This window comes from Symphalangus syndactylus, chromosome 18, assembly GCF_028878055.3.
Source record: "Symphalangus syndactylus isolate Jambi chromosome 18, NHGRI_mSymSyn1-v2.1_pri, whole genome shotgun sequence".
In the NCBI taxonomy this organism is placed as follows: Eukaryota; Metazoa; Chordata; class Mammalia; order Primates; family Hylobatidae; genus Symphalangus; species Symphalangus syndactylus.
This window is the reverse complement of record NC_072440.2, coordinates 15,570,333-15,591,365: the sequence shown is the minus strand read 5'-3', so window position 1 is coordinate 15,591,365 and position 21,033 is coordinate 15,570,333. Positions and strand designations below refer to the sequence as shown.

The window sequence follows — 21,033 nt, the reverse complement described above, 5'->3', positions numbered from 1 at the left end:
GGGACCAATGAGATGATTGTATTCGTTTCCCTCGCACAGGAAAATCATGCGCTCCATGCCATTGATTGAGTCCGTTTTATTTTGTGGAATAGATGTGTTGGAAGCAGGATTGGCCAGGTGGAATTGTGTTCGGCGGGAGTCCTGTCTTTCCACAGGTACTTTCACAATGGAAGCAATCTCCTTCTAAAATGTATCACCCAGTGAACTGAATAGAGAATCTCTTGCGAAAAAGCTTAAGAGGAAGGCTGGCCTGGAAAAATGAAACTCACATCCACAAAGAGACTTGTACCTGAATGTTCATGTCAGCACCACTCACAGTACCTAAAAGGGGGTGATAACCAAAATAACTATCAACCAAGGGATGGAGAAACAAAATGTGGTCCCCCATGAGATGGAATATGATTCAGCGTAGGCACGAAAGAAGGACGGAAACATGCTATAACATGGATGAACCTTGAAAACACGCTCAGTGAAAGAAGCCAGACACGAAAGGGCACACATCATCTGTTCCTATTAATATGAAATGTCCAGAAGGCCAAATCCATGGAAGTAGATCTGTGGCTATGAGGGGGTGCAGGAGGGAGACAGGGAGAGTGGCTGCTGATGGGCATCGTTTTCTTTGGAGGGTGGTGAAAATGTTCTAAAATGGATCCTGGTGTTGGTTGCACAATTTTGTGAATATACTAAAAGCCATAGAATCACACACTTTTAAAGGATGAATTGTGTGGAGTGAGAATTTATCTCAATAAGGGTGTATATAAAGTGCAGCTGACGGTGGGCACACCAAGCTAGTCAGTAATGATGCATAACTTCCCTTTGCTGTCCTGGGTTAGGGTGGATTGAGGCTTAGGGTGACCCGGGAGGAATGGACATCTTGTAGGTCACTTTGACTGTCTTGGGGTGATGAGAGTGCAGTATTACCAATGCTTAATCATTTGGCCCCCTGCCCATACCAAGGTGAACACCAGATGCTCTGGTCTTAGTGGCTGCAGAGCTGTGCAGCCTCTGTCTCTGTGCTTGCTCTGGTCCTGGTGGCCACAGAGCTGTACAGCCTCTGTCCCTCCACTTGCTCTGGTTCTGGCGGCTGCAGTGCTGTGCAGCCTCTGTCTCTGTGCTTGCTCTGGTCCTGGTGGTGGCCCCAGAGCTGTGCAGCCCCTGTCCCTGTGCTTGCTGTGGTCCTGGTGGTGGTTGCAGAGCTGTGCAGCCTCTGTTCCTGTGCTTGCTCTGGACCTGGTGGTGGCTGCAGAGCTGTGCAGCCCCTGTCCCTGTGCTTGCTCTGGTCCTGGTGGTGGCTGCAGAGCTGTGCAGCCCCTGTCCCTGTGCTTGCTCTGGTCCTGGTGGTGGCCCCAGAGCTGTGCAGCCCCTGTCCCTGTGCTTGCTCTGGTCCTGGTGGTGGTTGCAGAGCTGTGCAGCCTCTGTTCCTGTGCTTGCTCTGGTCCTGGTGGTGGTTGCAGAGCTGTGCAGCCTCTGTCCCTGTGCTAGCTCTGGACCTGGTGGTGGTTGCAGAGCTGTGCAGCCTCTGTCCCTGTGCTAGCTCTGGACCTGGTGGTGGTTGCAGAGCTGTGCAGCCCCTGTCCCTGTGCTTGCTCTGGTCCTGGTGGTGGTTGCAGAGCTGTGCAGCCTCTGTTCCTGTGCTTGCTCTGGTCCTGGTGGTGGTTGCAGAGCTGTGCAGCCTCTGTTCCTGTGCTTGCTCTGGTCCTGGTGGTGGTTGCAGAGCTGTGCAGCCCCTGTCCCTGTGCTTGCTCTGGTCCTGGTGGTGGTTGCAGAGCTGTGCAGCCTCTGTTCCTGTGCTTGCTCTGGACCTGGTGGTGGTTGCAGAGCTGTGCAGCCTCTGTTCCTGTGCTTGCTCTGGACCTGGTGGTGGTTGCAGAGCTGTGCAGCCTCTGTTCCTGTGCTAGCTCTGGACCTGGTGGTGGTTGCAGAGCTGTGCAGCCTCTGTTCCTGTGCTAGCTCTGGACCTGGTGGTGGTTGCAGAGCTGTGCAGCCTCTGCCCCTGTGCTAGCTCTGGTCCTGGTGGTGGTTGCAGAGCTGTGCAGCCTCTGTTCCTGTGCTAGCTCTGGTCCTGGTGGTGGCTGCAGAGCTGTGCAGCCTCTGTTCCTGTGCTAGCTCTGGTCCTGGTGGTGGTTGCAGAGCTGTGCAGCCTCTGTTTCTGTGCTTTCCCTGGTCACTGCCTCATCGCCATGGCACTGGCGGAGTGAGGCCATAACGCCTGCATCTCCCGCAGGTCCTCCTCGACTGGATTAATGACGTGCTGGTGGAGGAGAGGATCATTGTGAAGCAGCTGGAGGAAGACCTGTATGACGGCCAGGTGCTGCAGAAGCTCTTGGGTGAGTCCACCGCAGGGACAGCTCTGTCCCACCCCCATCTCCCTGCAGTAGCCCTGGGCTGGGCCAGGATTCTCTGCATAGTGACATCGGCCACAGGTCCTAGGAAGATGCTCAAAGGTGCAGTGTGCACCTCCCAGGTGGTGCTCCCAGGCCCTGGGCTGTGGCTTCAGGGTCCTCTCTCCCCTCGCTGTTTCTATAGAGCACCCAAGCCATGGGGCAGCAGCAGGTTGGGGACAGCTTCCAAAACTGCCTGCAGCTCCCATCCTGTTGGGTCTCAGGCCCACTCTGTGTCCCTGCCACCCTCTTTCAACTTGAGCTCCTTCAGGTCAGGATGTGAGGCAGCAGGAGGGAAGCGGGTCCCCAGCGATATTCTGTGAGTGAATGTGTCACCAAATCCATGATAGCTCACGTTCCCTCACCGGGGGGGGCTCTAGTGTCTGCATTTGCTGGGTGAGGGCAGTTTAGTGATCTTCCCGGGACTGACTGATGCATGGTTTGATGAGCAGAGCAGATAAATCGGTTATTTATTCATCATATGGTTTCGATGAGTCCCGAGGGCTGGGTGCCAGGGATACAGTGATCTTTGAAACAGACGTGGTCCCTGCCCTCAGAACTTACGGTCTGTCTGAAAAGACAAATATTTTCAAATAGTTACAGTTACTGTTCAGATTGGTTGTGATGAGGGCCTTCGGAGATGCCACAGGTTCTGAGTGGAGGACGCTGGCCTGGCCTGGGGGCAGGGCGGCCTTGCAGCTCATATGGAAGAATGAGCAAAGAGTTGCCAGGCAAAGAATGGAAGAGCAGAGTTTGCAGATGATGAATGAGAGGAGTTCTCAGACTTGTAGTGGGTTCTCACGATGCCTGGCACTGTCGTGTCTCATTGTCAGAATGGTCCTAGGAGGCAGTACTGCCATCGCCTTCGACAGGTGGGGATGTTGGGGCCCACAGTCTCCTGGTGAACAGCCGGGCAGCCTGGTCCCAAGCATAGCTCTCGAGCCCGGCTGCAGGGCCTTTCTCTGACCTGTTTACGGAGCAGCCCCAGGTACAGGGCCTGGGTCAGGCTCTCCTGCAGGATCACAGTTGGTTCTCACAACAGCCCTGGGGTCTGGCTGAATGATCAGATGTCCCTGGTTGTCCCCACGATGCCTTTTATTTGAATCTAGGACCGAATCACACATGAACGTTTGTCTCTTCTTTTAGGCTTCTTTCATCTGGAACCACCTTCCCTTTCCCTCTCTCCGTTCTGTTCCGTCTTTCCGTCTTTTATGACATTTTGGAAGGGTCTGGGCCTCTTGTCTTGTAGAATATCCTCCCATTGGGATCTGTCTGTCTCCTCACGATGAGATCTGGGTCATATGTTTCTGCTGAGAGTGTGACTGAGCTGCCTGCATGTCTTCCTGAGGGCATCATATCAGGAGGAGCACGTGATGCCAGGCTGCCTGTCATTGGTGTTGCTAACGATATGATCACTGGGTTAAGGCAGTGGCCTATGGGTTTCTCCATTGTAAAGGTGCTTCTTTCCTGTTAAAAAAAAAAAAAAAAAAAAAAAAAAAAAAAACTTTTTCATTTGTTCTATTTTGGTAGAGTCAGGGTCTCACTCAGTTGCCCAGGCTGGAGTGTAGTGGGGTAAACATAGCTCATTGCACCCTCAAACTCCTGGGCTCCAGTGATCCTCCCACCTTGGCCTCTAGAGTAGCTAGGACTATAGATGTGCACCACCACACTTGGCTGTTTTTTTTTTTTTTTGAAACGGAGTCTCGCTCTGTCATCCAGGCTGGAGTGCAGTGGTGCAATCTCAGCTCACTGCAACTCCAGCTCCCTAGTTCAAGTGATTCTCCTGCCTTAGCCTCCTGAGTAACTGGGATTACAGGCACATACCACCATGCCCAGCTAATTTTTGTTTTTTTAGTAGAGACGGGGTTTCACCATGTTGGCCAGGATGGTCTTGATCTCCTGACCTTGTGATCCACCCACCTCGGCCTCCCAAAGTGCTGGAATTACAGGTGTGAGCCACTGTGCCTGGCCGGCTAATTGTTTTGTATTAATTTTTTAAATTTAATTTTTTTGTGTTAGAGACAGGGTCCTTGCTATGTTGCCCAGGCTGGTTTTGAACTGGCCTGAAGCAATTCTCTTGTGTTGGCCTCCGAAAGTGTTGGGGCTACAGGTGTGAGCTACCATGCTCAGCCCTTCTTTCCTTTTTAATACGTGGTCTCTAGAGGGGCAGACTCTGAGACTGTGTGAACGTCCTGTTCACCCATGACGTGCTCCCCATGATTTTATCATCCACTGATTATCGTTCTCTAAATCATGCTAAATATCATCTCTAAATATTATGCTGGAGGTTGCAAAATAGTGATTTCTCTGTATTTATCATGGCTTCCCCACTTATTAGCTGGCATTTTCTTCTGTAAATAAGTGCTTTTCTTCTCCTGTGTCCTTTTAAAAAAAAATCCCCTGAAATAGAATAATACATTCCCCTGGACTGATGGATTATTTTATGTTCAAAAGGGAATGGTAATTAGATAGCAAAATCTGGGCCCTGTGGGTGCTTGTGGCTACTGGGGTGTCATTGCTTCTAGTCTCTTTAAGTCAAAAGAGGTAGCAAATATATAGTTTTTTAAAAAATTGTGAGTTCACACTGCTACTTCTAATTCCAGTTCAATGCTACAAGTTTATCCTTTAACTGTCAGCATTCTGTATTCCAGTCTCCAGGGAGAACCTTGGTTCCAGAAATATATTTGCTATTTACTCTGATTGCATACAAAAATAGTGTCATAATTACGATACCAATATCTCTATCAACTACAAACATGCTAGGTACGAGATTTCTTTGCCATTATTTTTTAAGTATACAATATATCCACTAAGAGTCTATAGTCAGAATTCTGTGTTCAGAACTTAACTGAATTATTTTCTTTTTGAGTGGTCATGCCATCCATTTAATGTATAAATAGGTTAATTTGTTTCTCTCTGTATTTAGTTTTTGGGTATATGTTTACATTTAGTTTTATTTAATATTACTTTTAAAAATGTAAAGCATTTACATGCTTCAAAAGTCAAAACTATGAAAATGACATACCTTGAAAGGTCTTAGCCAGGTGTGGTGGCTCAGCCTATCAGCCCAGCACCTTGAGGGGCTGAGCCAGGAGGATCACTTGAGCCAAAGAGTTTGAGACCAGCCTGGGCAACATAGTGGGACCTCGTCTCTACAAATGACCAGACGTGGTGATGTGCACCTGTATTCCCAGCTGCTCAGGAGGCTGAGGCAGGAGGATCACTTGAGCCTAGGAAGTTGAGGCTGCAGTGAGCCATGATTGTACCACTGCATTCCAGCCTGGGCAACAGAGTGAGACCCTGTCGAGAGAGAGAGAGAGAGAGAGAGAGAGAAGTCTCACTGCTTTCTCTCCCACATATACACTCCCAGGTAACAATTTTCAATGGATTCTGATTTTATCCTTATGTTTCTTTACAAAAATGTCCATACGCACACCTACTCATTTCCCTTTTGTTCCTTGCATAAAAGGTGGTGTATTTTATACATTCTTTTATACACCTTGCTTGTTTCACTTAATATGTTCTAGGAATCCTTACGTGTGGAGATCACCTTTCTTTTTCTTTATGGCTGCATTGTACTCCACTGTGTGGATGTTCCTTAGTTTATTCACCCAGTCTCCTATGTGGGGCATTTTTACCATTTCTAATATTTTTCTATCACCAATAATATTGTGGGAATATCCTCGTGCAGATGTTGAAGAAACTAGAATTGTTGACCTCAAGTGTAAAGAGTTGCTTCCTTGAGCTGACCACTGTAGAGGAAGGAATTCTCAAATTCTGAGAGGCTTCACCTCTCTCCCCTCTGGCCTTCCCAGGTCTGTTGTGCTTTGGTTGATCTTTTCTGCAGCCACTTTCTGTCTTCCCTGGACTGTTCAGTGTGCAGACATGATGTAATATTTCCATTAAAAAATGGCTCCCTTGCTCCTGCAACACTCCAATTTCTCTGCATCACTCAAATGTATTGACCATTAGATTTGGCACCTGATGGGTCATTGGTGGCCCAGATGAGAGCAGTTTTGGTGCAGTGGTGGGGGTAACATGCTGATCGGGGAGAGTCCAGGGGCAGAGAACTGTGCCTTTGAGGTGCATAATTTTGAGAGGGAGAGAGAGGAAGGGAGTGAGCCTGTGGTTGCTGCAGCTCCTTTTCTTTTCGAGACAGGGTCTCACACCATTGGCTGGCCTGGAGTGCGGTGGTACGATCACGGCTCACTGCAGCTTCCACTTCCTGGGCTCAGGTGATTCTCCCACCTTAGCCACCTGAGTAGCTGGGAGTACAGGTGCATGCCACCATGCCTGACTTATTTTTTGTATTTTTTGTAGATATGAGGCTTTGCCATGTTGCCCAGGCTGGTCTTGAACTCCTGGGCTCAAGCAATCCACCCACCTCGGCCTCCCAAAGTGTGGGGTTTACAGGCATGAGCCACTGCCCAAGGCCATAGTAGCTCCTTTTCATGTCTGTCCACTGGGAACCATCCAAGCTGCCTGCTGAAATTACGTGGATGGATCCCCTGGCACAGTGCCTGGCACAGGTCTGTCGTCAATAAGCAGGAGTTGTTATTGCTGTTGTTTTTTAAACAGACAAATAAATGCCAAGAGCAGAACTAAGGAGTGTCTGGCTCCCTGCTGGGTACCCCATCCACCCCAAGTCCCCTGGGTGACTGGCACATGAAATATTTGTTGATTAAGTCAATGAAAAAATTCCTGCAGTTTCATTACCTATGAAGATTGTGGGGTCCTCTTGTGGGAAATGAAAGGGGGACAGATAGATGAGTATTGTTTGGATTTTTGGTCCTCAGTGCCATCCACAGACTCCAGAAGGGATCAGCTATTTGCTGAACAATCTTTCAGTTCTCATAGAGCTCTGATATGTTTTCAGGGTCCACAAATGCATGTGACAGTGGCCTCAAGAACTCAGCGTCCCCTTGTATGTGGGGTAGCATACCTCTTAAAGGTCAGCATGAGATTCCACTCATGTCATCCCCAGCATTGGTGGGGTCAGCAGATCCTCTGTCTGGGGTTTCTTTTCTGCTCAACCTCCCTGCTTTGATGGACTGCACAGACAAGCCCCATCCTGGTGGAAGGGTCTCCCCATGGGCCGTCCTGGAGGGTCACTCCTTCAGGGCAGGGCTGGTGACTGGGGTGGGATCATGTTTTTCTCCACTGTTGTGACAGAGGAGTATCTGCTGCAGGGGATACGTGGACTGGGGCGGGGGGGGCTGCCACAAGGACGTGAGTGGGTAGGGGATCATTTCAAGTGAGTGGGTGCTGTTCAAGTGAGTGAGTGGGTGCTGTTCAAGAGAGAGAGAGAGACTAGGGGAGCCCCTGCCAGAGAAACTTGGCCCTGGAAACATAGGGGTGCAGCATCTGTAGCTGCCTCTGGACAGAGTTAGCACACTCTGCACAAATGGCTCTTACAGACCAGCTCTTGGAGGGAAACCTCCTAGGCTTGTGACAGGTGGTGGTGAGGGTGGGGGAATGAGGCGCTGGGGAGGCCATGTCCCATAACTCACTCTGAAGGACACAGTGATGCTTGGACCACATTGTTTGTCCTTATTCAGCTGGCCCTCAGAAAGTGTATTTGGAGGGAAACATGTCTGTGTTTGTTTTGGTCACACATCCATTCATTCATCTGATGAATGAATGTTCATCGGCTTACATGTGTCGGTGGCTCTTGGCTCCAGAGACGCAGTAGGAAACAAGAGAGATGAGCCCCCCACCCCGCCCCGGCCCACTCCCCCAGCACACATTCTAGCAGAGTGAAGAAAGAGAAGTATTATGGGGTAAAGCGGTTCAACCTGAAACATAGATGATGTTTTAAAGGAGTGGCAAGTGCTAGGAAGAAAGTAACAGAAGGTTATGGGGTAGAGTGGTGGGTGGGGGTTGGGGCAGGCAATCCAGGGCAGCTCCTCTGGGGAGGAGACATCTGAGCACACGTCTGCACAGTGAGCTTGGGAAGGGCGTTCTGGGCTGAGGCTCTAAAGCAAGAAGGAGCCTGTTGTGTAGGAGGAGCAGTGAAAAGAGGCGGAGGCGGGTCCGAGGTGGCAGAGAGGGAGGGAGAGAGCCAAGAGATGAGGCTGGGGCCAGATCTCATTCAGCCCTGCTAGACAACAGTCTTTATTCCAAGTGACAGGAAGCCATTGGAGGTTTTGAGTAGGGTTGTGACATGGATTGGGTTAGAGTTTAAAAGGTCACTTAGGCTTCTGGGTGCAGGATGGATGGGGAGGAGAGTCAGGAGTTGGAACTGAGAGATCAGTCAGGACACCATTGCCATGGCCCAGGCATCTGATAAAGTAGCTCAGCCCGCAGAGTGGAAGGGCAGACATGGGGAGGTACTGTGCCGTTAAACTGTCAGAGGAATCAAGACTGATGGCCAGGTTTGTGGCTTGAGCAACTGGTAAATGGGAAGCCCTTGGGAGTAGGGTGAGAAGCGGGGAAGGCGGGGGTCTGTGTTGCACATGCTGGGGCAGAGATACCTGCCCTCTTGGAGGTGATGCTGAGTGGGTGAGCCTGGAATCCAGGCTGCAGTGTACATGTGAACCCAGCAGCACTGAGCTGATGTTTAGCACCATGGGACTGCACGGCTTCACCCAAAGAGGGTGTTCCAAATTTTATTTGGCTGAATGCTGAATGGCCAAGGATTAACATCTATATTTGGCTAAGGTGAGAATCCCCATCTTAGAATGATCTCCCATGGTACAAGAATAAGTCTGAAATGTTCATCAAGATTATGTCATAATTATCACAATTTTATTATTAAAAACGTTAGTGGCCAAAGTTTTGATGTTTTGCATTGCAGTATAAGTACAGTCACACCCAGCACTGTTGGGTACCAGTCTCTCTTGAAGTCTTCAAACCAGACATTTTTGATGCTAGATGCTCACTTTCAACTCAGAAGGCTGGAAGAGCACATGGACCTTTGGCTGATGCTGTCTGAAGGGATACTCCTCATGTGAAGCTGCCCCTGGGCTGTCAGTTTTTCTCTCTCTGAGTGGCTGGTTCTGGTAGAGACTTACCTCCTCTTTGATTTTGGATGTGAAGATTTGGCTGTTGCTGGTGACGGCCCTCTGTTGAAGCAGTCCCCCCAGTTGGTACTTTGCTCTCTGCCTGAAGCAGATATTTTCTAATATTTTCAGAAGCAAACTTGAGTGTTTTGTTCACTTTCATTTTTTATTTCTGATTCTTTTGCCTGCACCTGTGGCTTCTTCCACCCAATGACTTGAAACAGTATGTCTGCAAGCCTTGTATCTGGCAGCCTGGCTGTGGAGCTGGCCCTCAGAATCTCAGGACAGGCTCTGAATTTGCATGTGCATCTCAGCCGTGGTTGTCTGTAAACCATGCCAGTGCCTTCTATGGAGTAGAATTACAGGGGCATCTTTAAAGCCGCATCCTCCCCTCTCAAGGCACATCTTTTTGGTTCCCTCTTCAGTTAGCGCTAGCAAATGTAGCACTTACTCCGGAGTTGCTGTGATTGTCCATGAGTCCTGCTATATCAGTTGTGTTATCTATAAAGTATAACATGAGGCTTCCTTTGGCTCAAGCAGCCTTTTTTTTGTGGAGTAGCTGCTGTTCCATCTTTTTTGAATAATCGCATAAGCACTTGAGAAGGCAATTCTAAAATCTCTTGAGTGTCAAGTGGTTTGACATATTAATACGACTTTTTTTTTTTTTACTGAAGAAAAGAACAATGGACCAGGATATTCAGATAGTAACAGAGCATCAGAATGTCTCACCTGGTTTTGTGAATGTTGTTACACTGAAAAGACATAATATACTGTTGATGTGATATTCTCTTGATGCAATGTTACTGATGTGATCACCTGATCCTTGAGCTCCAGCATGCCAGGAATGACACCGATGTAGGCATTCGGCTCTTTGGCTTTCCAAAGGCAGAAGCCCAAACCAAATAGGAGATTTTAGCTGAATACCAAGGTCAAAGCCAACTTCTGTGCATCTATAGTAGAGAAGAGGTCTGAGGCCTGGGCCTGGGCTGTCAGCCATTAGTGGTCAGAAAGTGGAAGTTCTGGCAAAGGTCAGTCACAAGGGAGGGGGAGCCAGAGGAGTGTTGCATTCAGGAAGGGTAAAGGAGGTGCTTCTAGGAGGTGAGAGGAGGAAAGAGAACAGACTTCTGGTTTGGCCATGTGGAAATTGCCCGGAGTGAACCAGCAGGACCCCAGAGGAGTCCCTCTTCTTTTTTTTTCTCTTGAGATAGTGTCTCACTTTGTTGCCCAGGCTGGAGTGCACTGGCGTGATCACAGCTCACTGCAGCCTTGACCCCTCGGCCTTGGATGATCTTCCCACCTCAGCTTCCCTGGGAAGCTGGGATCACAGATGCATACCACCATGCCCAGATAATTTTTGTATTTTCTGTAGCACTAGTGTTTTGCCATGTTGCCCAGGCTAGTCTTGAACTGGGCTCAAACGATCCTCCCACCTTGGCCTCCCAAAGTGCAGGGATCACAGGGATGAGCCACTACACCCAGCCGAATCCCTCTTCTTGAGAGAAGATTCTGGAAGCAGCTGCCGGGTTCTGTGCCACATGCCAGGTTTCTGGGGGTGCAGCCCTCAAGGTAGACTGCATATGGTCAGAGTGAGGTGCCCGGGCTGCAGGAGCTCCTGGCTGTTGTCCTGCTGCTCACTCATGGGCACACCCTCTCCTTGTGAAGGTGAAGTTCTTCATCGCATGTGTACTCAACCCCACATGTGGCCATCACTCAGGGTCACCTGCTACATGGGAGAATCCTCACCAGCTTTCTCTCTTTCTGCGCTAGGAAGATAGGGGTCCTGTGGCCAAGACAGAGCCCTAAGTTGCTCCTGCGGCCCCCGTCAGTGGGCACAGTGATGTCTGATGGTGCAGGTGATCATGTGCCGTATTCTCTGTTGCACAGGAGTCACCCAAGACCCAGCCTAAGGCAGCACACTGGCATGGCCAGTCTCTTTGGTCTCTGTTGCCTGCTGTTTCCACCACCAAATTCATATTTTCAAGTCCTACATGCAGGGCCCACCGATGTGACCTCATTTTACCTTAATTGCCTCTTTAAATACAGGCACATTGCAAGGTATGAGAGCCTCGCCCACTGGGAGAGATGGGTAGCCTGGCAGGTCCCCACTGTCCCTGCTACCAGCCAGCCCTGAAGGTTGAACCTCGGAATGTGACTGTATTTATAGAGGTAATAGGCTGGGTGCGGTGGCTCACACCTGTAATCCCAGCACTTTGGGAGGCTGAGGTGGGCGGATCACTTGAGATCAGGAATTCAAGACCAGCCTGATCAACATGGTGAAACCCCACCTATACTAAAAATACAAAAATTACCTGGGCGTGGTGGCACACGCCTGTAATCCCAGCTACTCGGGAGGCTGAGGCAGGAGAATCGCTTGAACCTGGGAGGCGAAGGTTGCAGTGAGCTGAGATGGTGCCATTGCACTCCAGCCTGGGTGACGAGAGTGAAACTCCATCTCAAAAAAATAAAAAAATTTAAAGAGGCAATGAAGGTAAAATGAGGCCATACGAGTGGGTGGGCCCTAATTCAATATGTCTAGGGTTCCTATAAAAAGAGGAGATTAGGACACAGACATGCACAGAGGGAGACCGAGTAAGGACACAGGAAGGAGAGGGCAGCCGTCTACAAGCCAGGAGAGGGGCCTCAGAAGGATCTACCCTGCCGGTGCCTTGATCTTGGACTGCTGGCCTCCAGAGCTGTGACATAAATCTCCATTGTTTAAGCTGCACGGTGAGTGGCATGTTTTGTTGCAGCAGCCCGGGCAAACGAATCCAGTGTCCCCGGCTCCTCTACCGACTCCTCTTCCTCCACACTGGGTGACGTGGCCATGTTCAGTCTGCAGGGCTGGATAGTGGCAGGTGCAAAGAGGGCGCGTCAGGCTTCCCATCTCCCTGGTGGGCGAGGCTCTCAGACCACCCAGTTCTGTATGGTCCTATCTCTCTCCTTCCTTCTCCAAGCTGCCCTGCTCTGCCCTTTCCATGGTTGTTGAACACCTGTGGGACCTACTTGCTCTCTACTTCCAGGGCGCAAATTCAGACAGACAGCTGTGGATGACTCAGCGAGGAGCTGTTAGATCCAGATGGAGGGAAATCAGATGAATAAGCGGGAATCGTTTCCACTCCCCTGCAGGATGTGTTTTGTTGGGCTGCTTTGTTTCTTCTCTTGCAGTCACTGCCACCCAATCTGATGTTTTTTACGGGTGTTTATCTCCCCACTAGGGACCTCTGTTATCTGTGCCATATCCAGCACCTAGGACAGTGCCTGTCCCATAGTAGGTTTTCAGTCCCTATCTGTGAGCCAACAAACGAATGACTGAAGGGGTATTCCGAGCCCAGCAGGCCTTGCTCTAGAATTTTATTATCCTGAAAGGGATGCCAAAGCTGTTTGTTTTCTAACTGAGGGAGGGGAGGCTGCTGGGGAGAGAACACTGAAGACATGGGGGCCTCCAGCTAAAATGCTTTAAACAGAACTTTGTGCTGGGAACCACTTGCAAAACAGAAACCTCATTTGTGACTGGCCTGGACTTGATTGCTTCCATGATCGCATGTCAATGCTGGCGTCACCGACAGCAGCTGTATATTGAAGGCTCTGTGCTGAGTGCTTGCAGTCACCCTCCCAGTGAACCATCTCATGATGCTCTGTGACGTCGCTCTTGTTGTTTTGCAGAGGGGATCTATCAGTAAACACTGGAGTCTTAGAATCGAAGACTAGCAGGGAAACTGGGGGTCCTTCCTGCCGTGTGGCCCTGCAGCGGGCGTGGGGTGGGGCACTGGTGGCCGGCACCTGCCAGTACCTACTGCTAACAAAAGGGAAATTAAAGGAGGTGCAGGCTCGGCTGGAGCTCAGTCTCAGTAATTGAATCTTGACGAAATGTGACAGTTCTTGTCCGCGCTCCTCCAGATTGTTTCCTGTTCATTCTTGGTAATAAAATCATCGCCAGTTCTGTGAATATCTAATCTAACTTCCTATTGCGGTGTCAGAATGTTAGAGAAACAAGAATGGGAGCCTCAGGTGTGTGGGGAGGCAGAGGAAGCTTCTAAGACCTTTTTTAAAATTATCGTTATCAGTCCTCTCCCTTTTGGGACCCACAGGGACAGTCTTCTCACCTCCTGACTCCCACTCTCATTCTTCCCAGGTAACCTCCTTGCCTCTCAACTACATCTTGAATTATGTTTTTTTTCCATTTTGTATGCATAGAATGTTCCCGAGTGTAACACCCACAGTTTTATCCTTAACTATTCTTCCCTTTTCAATCTGGCGTCATTCTCTAAGGAAGATTAGTGACCTGGAAGCTCAGAGTTCATGGTTCAACATCTCAAGATGCCCCCATGGCCACGTGGTAACCTGCCCCGCTTCGGGGACCTCCTTGAGGCTGGGGTCTTGGTGGTTCTGAGTTCCTCCAGTGTATCTCTCTCCCCTCCCTCCCTCCCTCCCTCCCTCCCTCCCTCCCTTCCTTCCTTCCTTCCTTCCTTCCTTCCTTCCTTCCTCCCTCCCTCCCTCCCTCCCTCCTTCTCTCTCTCTCTTTCTTTCTTTCTTCTCTCTCTCTCCTTCCTTTCTGTCTCTCTTTCTCTCTCTCTCCTTCCTTCCTTCTTTCCTTTCTCTCTCTCTCTCTCTCTCTTTCTGAGGCAGGGTCTCACTCAGGTTGCCCAGGCTTGGGTGCAGTGGTGTGATCTTGGCTTACTGCAACCTCCACCTCCCGGGTTCAAGTACTTCTCCTGCCTCAGCCTCTCCAGTAGCTGGGATTACATGTGTGCGCCACCACGCCTGGCTAATTTTTATATTTTTAGTAGAGACGGGATTTCACCATATTGGCCAGGCTGGTCTCGAACTCCTGGCCTGAAGTGATTCACCCACCTCGGCCTCTCAAAGTGCTGGGATTACAGGCATGAGCCACCGCACCTGGCCCTTCCAGCTTTTTCTGACCCTCTTCTCTTGTGCTTCTCATTGCAGAAAAACTGGCAGGATGCAAGCTGAATGTGGCTGAGGTGACACAGTCCGAAATAGGGCAGAAACAGAAGCTGCAGACGGTGCTGGAAGCAGTACATGACCTGCTGCGGCCCCGCGGCTGGGTGCTCCGGTGGAGCGTGGACTGTGAGTTCCACGCCGCAGGGGGAGGGAGTGTCTGGAGGGAGCCCGTCCTCTCGACATTCGTCATCCACATTTGTCATCCACATTCATCATCATCCCATCTGGCCTTGCATCTTAAAATTGGGTTCATCTCCCTGCTCTGTAAGAGATAGAACATTGCAGGGGAGAAGAACAGGAGAAGGGTTAGGGAGATCCTAGAAAAGGGACCTGGTCAGGCCATGATTCTCTGTCCTCCTCGTGCTGCAGAGGAGAGAGGCAATGTTTATGGATGGGTGGGTCAGAGGGACTTTGAGAGAGAGAGAAGCAGCCTTGGGGGATTCTTGTTGGGACTCAACCCCAAATACTGGTGGCAGCAACACCTAGTGGGCTGTTTGCCTGTGACCCTGGCATTATGAGATGTGACATCATGGTATTTTCAGCCAAGACGTGAACCCGGCAGGTGAAAGACTAAACCAGGAGAAGCTGGAAAGTTCTCCTTGGTCCTGCCCACTCCTTCCCCACCTCCTTCCCCTTGAAGCAGGGCCGTCAGGGTGTGGCTTCAGAGCTCTCTGTGCTGAGCCAGAGGTCTCCGTGCTTTGGTGAGCTGGGCTTTCAGCGGTAGGCAGGAGACCCTGGAGACTGGCCTTGCACCTGGTTTCTTGGTATCAAGACTTTAGGCAGACCCAGGCTGTCTCGTGGGTTGCTGGGTCTGTGGGTGGGGAATCGAGTGCCTTGTAAACTGTAAAACCCTGCAGGAGAAGTGGTGGTGATGACCAAACCTGAGTCCGCATGCTGAGGAAGAGAGAGGACAGACTCAGGCGAGGCAGGGGCTAATATCTAATGTCCCCAGAGTGGCCTCTGCTCTTGGCAGCCTACCCTTGTTGGGATGGTTCCTTGCGGAGAGGGAGCCCTTTTTTAGTGCCGGAGATAATAACACACATCCTTGTGATGGGTAAGTGGCCGTGACCTGCTTTCCCTGATCTTTTCCCTTCTGTGCTAATTTTGCTGTCCTGTTCCTTCCCCTCATCACTGCCCAATTTATTGCTTTTAAAAACATTGTGCTTCTAAAAGTGGTTGCACAAGTCACCTTAGGCCAACAGGAAAGGAGACATTGAAACTAGAAGTGAATTCACCAGGTTGCTCATCAGCTCTCTTGATTTGTCCACACTTCGCTCCATCCTTGCCTCGTTGGGGTCTCATTTAGATGCTGTGTCTCTGTTGCCTTCTGCACGTGGGCTCAGGTTCCTGTGTAACCTGATCTAAAGCGTCTCCCTTCCTCCTCCCTCCTGCAGCAATTCACGGGAAGAACCTGGTGGCCATCCTCCACCTGCTGGTCTCTCTGGCCATGCACTTCAGGGCCCCCATCCGCCTTCCTGAGCATGTAACGGTGCAGGTGGTGGTTGTGCGGGTGAGTATAACCAAGTGATCGGCCTGCCCGTAACTCCGCCAGAGAGGCAACATCTTCCTCCTGCAGTTTTCCTGCCCTCCCCCTCCTTTTTTCCCCCCCAGGAGGCTACCTTCTATTTTTCCCTTTTGATAAAATGTGTGTCTCACCCTGGCTCTGAGATAAATGATTGGAACGGGAACAATGGCATTGATTTGATGAGAGGCAGAGGCAGAGGCATGAGGGTGTTGAGGTTTAATTTTCCACATTTTTGAAAAGAACATTCATTTCTCTCCAAAGCCAACTGGTTGGAATTCAATCCCCTTGAATGTGCTTATTACTCATTGGAGGAGGTTGGCCCCGCGGGATGAAACAGACACCCAAATTAAAGCCACTTTGCATTCGTCGGGGATTATTCATCATGCCCCATCATCTCTTTTTTTGGGTTCGTTTCTCTTGATTCACTTGGAGAAATGGAACCAGAACCCAGGTCCTTCTAACAGAGGGTGAAGTAGAGTTACCTTTCTCTTGCTGTTTTCCTTACATTTATTTTTTATTTTATGTTTTGAGAAAGGGTTTAACTCTGTTGCCCAGGCTGGAGTACCATGGTGCAGTCATGGCTCACTGCAGCCTCAACCTCTTGGGCTCAAGTGGTCCTCCTGCCTCAGCCTCCCAGGTAGCTAGGACTACAGTCACATGCCACCATGCCTGGCTAATTTTAAATTTTTGTAGAGACAAGGTCTCGCTATGTTGCCCAGGCTGGTCTTGAAGTCCTGGGCTCAAGCCATCCTCCCATCTCAGCCTCCCAAAATGCTGTGATTATAGGTGGGAGCTGCCGTGCCTGGCCTTGTTTCCCTTACATTTAAGTGGACAGTCGCTGCCTAGGGTTCGTGTGGCAATTTCCCTCAGTAAATGTTCACTGAGTGCCTACTAATCTCTAAGCGCTCAGCATAGGCTGCCGAGCCACTAAAGGAGGAACACACGCCTGGGGTCTGCGGGGGCGACCACTGTGGCCAGAGTTGAGGTCACGCTCGGAACCTTGGATGCCTCCATGTTTATTTTACTCGAGACATCCGGCTCCACTTTCCTCTGGTTTTTAAACTTCTCAGTCCCGTGGTCTCTGTGGTCGGGGAGGACCTGGCTGCCACTGTGTTTTCCGAACCCATTCTGGCCCCTCTGTTACCCTGGGAGCTCAGTCTTGACTGCACCAGAATGCTCCTCTCTGGCATCAGGCGAGGGCCACCTGCCATGTCTCCATGTTTCCTTCCTAAGGAGGATGTTTGTGGCTGGCGGTGGTGACTCGGGACCTGGGGGCCCATTCCTATGGCCCCTTGTCTTGGCCACTGGTTCACAGGCAGCTGGCCTGAAAAGGCTTCCCTAGGACACATGGGAATGTGGTTCCCAAGCCTACCTACGTCAGCTCGGGGCCCCAGGAGCCCTGTGCAGGCTCAGAAACTGGAGTATTTCCTTTCAGGCTTGCACTTGGGTCCAAGATAATCTTTGGGGTTTGCAGAAAGTTTGAACCAGGCAAGCACTTGCTGGTGCTTCCTGCCATAACGGGTTAGAGAAGTGTTGTTTGGACCACGACCAAAGCAGAATGAAATGGGAGCAGGGGGCCCTGTGAACTGGGCGCCATTACTCCCCAGACCTCAGAGCCGCCTTCTGTCTTCTCTGCAGCCCCCTGGCCTCTGAGCTTGCTCGGGGGACCCCTTATCTAACCCCAGATGGAGTGGTTGGTGTAAGGGATGTGGTATTTCAAGGGTGGAAGGAAGGAAAGGGCCGTATTTACTGCCTGGCCACGTAGCTTTGGACTGATCACTTGCTTTTGCTGAGCTGCAGTGCTTTCCCCCATAAAACCAAGACTTTACTACAAACCTATAAAACATCCAACTTCATGTCTCCAATCCTAGACCTGGGCCCAGCACCTGGTGGGTGCCTCAGGCATGTTTGGTCCGGAACTAGGTGAACACGATGTCTCTGGACCTTCCTTGGCAGGCATTCCTGAGAATCAGGATAAGCGTCATCGACACTGTTGTTCAATAACAAGCACCAGCCCTGAATATTCCCTGGAGGTCAAGCTCAGGAAAGGGATGGAAGCCCAGATCTTGGTGGTGTGCACTGTGGGCTGGCCCAGTGGGAAGTCAGTTCCCAGTCCCTTGAGGGGTTCAGTGGTGGTTGGATCAGCCATCCAGGTTCCATCTGGAGCTCCCATGACAGGTGGGCTGCCACCCCTGCCATCACCACTGCCATGCCCCCCTCACCACCATCATTACTTCTTTTTTTTTTTTTTTTTTTGAGACGGAGTCTCGCTCTGTCACCAGGCTGGAGTGCAGTGGCACAATCTCGGCTCACTGCAACCTCTGCTTCCTGGGTTCAAGCGATTCTCCTGCCTCAGCCTCCCAAGTAGCTGGGATTACAGGCACGTGCCACCATGCCCAGCAATTTTTTGTATTTTTAGTAGAGACAGGGTTTCACCATGTTGGCCAGGATGGTCTCGATCTCTTGACCTTGTGATCTGCCTGCCTTGGCCTCCCAAAGTGCTGGGATTACAGCCGTGAGCCACTGTGCCCAGCCATCATTGCTTTTTTATACCTGCCACGCTCTGGGAGAAGTGTGACATATACTGTGTCAGTTTCCCAGGGCAGCCATAACAAAGTACCACAAACCAGGTGGCTTAAAACAGCAGACATGTATTCTCTCGCAATTATGGAGGCCAGAAGTCTGAAATCAAGACGTTGTCAGGGTAGGATGACCTCCCTCATGTCTCCTCCTCTAGGAGAGGGGTCTTCCTGCCTCCTCCAGCTTCTGGTGGTGGCTGTCAGTCCTTGGTGTTCTTGGCTTGTGGCCACATCTCTCTAGTCTCTGCCTCTGTTGTCACATGGCCTCCTCCCTCTGTCTGTTTCTGTGTCTGTTTCCTCTTCTAATAAGGACGTGAGCCATATTGGATTAAGGTGGGGCTCACCATAATCCAATGATGACCTCATCTGAGGTAGTATCTGCAAAGACCCTTATTTCCAAATGAGAGCGTGTTCTGAAGTTTGTGGTAGATATGAACTTTGGGGGACCCTCTTCAGTCCTGTGCACACACATGATTGCAGGGGATGTTCCCTGTTATTTATGTTCCTTCCAATTGCATGCCTCACCTCTCCTGGCTGCAAAGCATAGAGGATCCCTTTGGGGAATCCTGACCTGGGGTGTTTCTCCTGAGACCCACACAAATGCCAAATCTCAAGGCCACGTGGAGACTAGAGGGTGGGGAGGAGGATAGGGACAGGTTGTGGTTGCTGAAAGGCACCCTGCCCAGAGTCCCCTGCTGTGTACTTACCCAGGCCTGGCATGCGTGTTCAACACCACCCCTCCTTCTCCTGTTGCTCTTTTCTAAGATGATCTCCGGCCCCGCAGCTTCGTCTGCCCTGTCAGTGCATCCTTCCTCATCTCTCCACTGCCTGATTTTGTATGTTTATTTTGGGGTTTTCAGAAACGGGAAGGCCTGCTGCATTCCAGCCACATCTCGGAGGAGCTGACCACAACCACAGAGTAGGTGGACCCCTGCCTTGCCCTTCCAGGCCCTGCTGCCCCGAGTGAGTGAGGCCCCAGGCTGCCACTTCAGCCAGGGATGCAGGCGTGCTCCTGCTCCATGCCCCTTCTCTGTAGCACGTGATTCTCATGCTGGTTCCCACCCCAGCTCTCCTCCCTCTGCACACTTTCTTCAGAGTTTTTAACATTAGAACTGAGTTACCTTCCACAGACTTTGAATTTCTTCATTCCTTATCTTAAAAGGTGAGCTTTAAGAACATTGCAAGGTGGGGCAGGCAGAGAGAGTTCAGGATGGATAGAGAGACCCATTGTCTCAGTTCATTTATCCATCTACATTAGCCCCGTCAGAGGCGGGAGCTACATCTTTAAGCCAGAACTTTCCTTTGACAGACACTACTAAGCCATCTGTTATCTCCTAGAGAAAGCCAGAGGGCAGGTGTTCAGAAGTCTAAAAGGCTTCAAATCTATTGAAAATAGCAAATCAAACAGTATCTGTGGTGTGTGGTTTTAAGGACTCCTTGTGATAACCTGCTAAGAATCTTTAGAATTCACTGCATTTGTGCCTCTTGACTAAACCTGTTTCAGATGAAACAGAACATTTAAAAATTGATTGTCTCAGCTAATCCATCAGCTAAGTTCACAGAGTGATTAATTACTGTGTTGTGAATTCATGGATGGGATTTCAAAAATTGGAGCTGACACAGGAAACCACTCGTGGCTTGCAAGCTGTCAGGGAAGATGATGGGACAGTGGAGTGCAGGCTGATGCATGTGCAGAGGCCTATGAAGAGGCCTTCCAGTCTGCCCCAGGCCCGCAAAGGGAACAGGGAGACCTGGAAAAGGGGAGGATGAGAACGTGGTTCTGTGCCCAGCACAGTGGGCCTTTGGCAGCAGCTCTGCCTATTCAGCAGTAGGAGAAGGGCTGCTCGTGAGGAACTGGGATTGGGCTGGTGTCTTAGTTCTTTGTTGTTGTGTAACAAATCACCCCCAAAGCCGAGTGGCTTAAAACAACATCTGTTTCATTTGCTGCTCACAATTCTGTGGGTCAGCAATTTAGGCTGGGTTCAGCTGGGCGGTTGTTCAGCTAGTCTTGCCTGGGGTTGCTCATATGATGCAGACACCTGAAGGCTGGATGGAGGCTGGGGAGGCTGAGATGGGTTCCCCCTACCTCTGGTGGTTGGTGTTGGCCTCCCCTGGGTCTCTTTCCTCCTCACAGTGCTGAGCATCTTCCCAGGGTGCCCTCAGGGTCCTGAGAGAGTGAGAATGTAGCTGCAGTCCCCTTGAGGCATTGTCTTGGACATCCATACCTGTGTCCTCAATTCTGTGAGTCAAAGTGAGTCACAGGTCATCCTGGATCAAGGTGCAGGCAACAGACTCTGCCTCCTTGTGCAGGAATGGCCTGTACACATTGTTGGGTGGTGGGCATGCTGTGATAGGAGTTCCCCTCTAGGTGAGGGGGTCCCATATGAGGACAGCAAGGAGGAGCTGGGCCCCCTGCCATAAAACTAGAATGGTCCAGAGACAGAATGAGCAAGTGGGTGGGAGAATGGCCTCAGCTATTCACCAGCAGTAAGTGGCCCCAAGGACCTGCTGCATGCCAGCCTCCCTGCTGGATCAACAGAGACACTGAGAGGTGGGCTGAGTGCAGTTCCTCTCCTCCAGGGTGA

The 21,033-nt window shown here is 50.6% G+C and overlaps 1 protein-coding gene across 4 annotated transcripts in view; it reads left to right on the top strand.

Moving 5' to 3' along the window:
- Positions 1 to 21,033, top strand: part of PARVB (parvin beta) — a 141,446-nt gene that overhangs the window by 89,059 nt on the left and 31,354 nt on the right. For all 4 annotated transcript variants that reach the window (XM_055254021.2, XM_063622995.1, XM_055254024.2 and 1 more), the window contains exons 4-7: positions 2,225 to 2,327; positions 14,330 to 14,470; positions 15,739 to 15,854; positions 19,309 to 19,367. In XM_055254021.2, the coding sequence (XP_055109996.1) occupies positions 2,225 to 2,327; positions 14,330 to 14,470; positions 15,739 to 15,854; positions 19,309 to 19,367 (419 nt within the window). The remainder of the gene's footprint in view (positions 1 to 2,224; positions 2,328 to 14,329; positions 14,471 to 15,738; positions 15,855 to 19,308; positions 19,368 to 21,033) is intronic.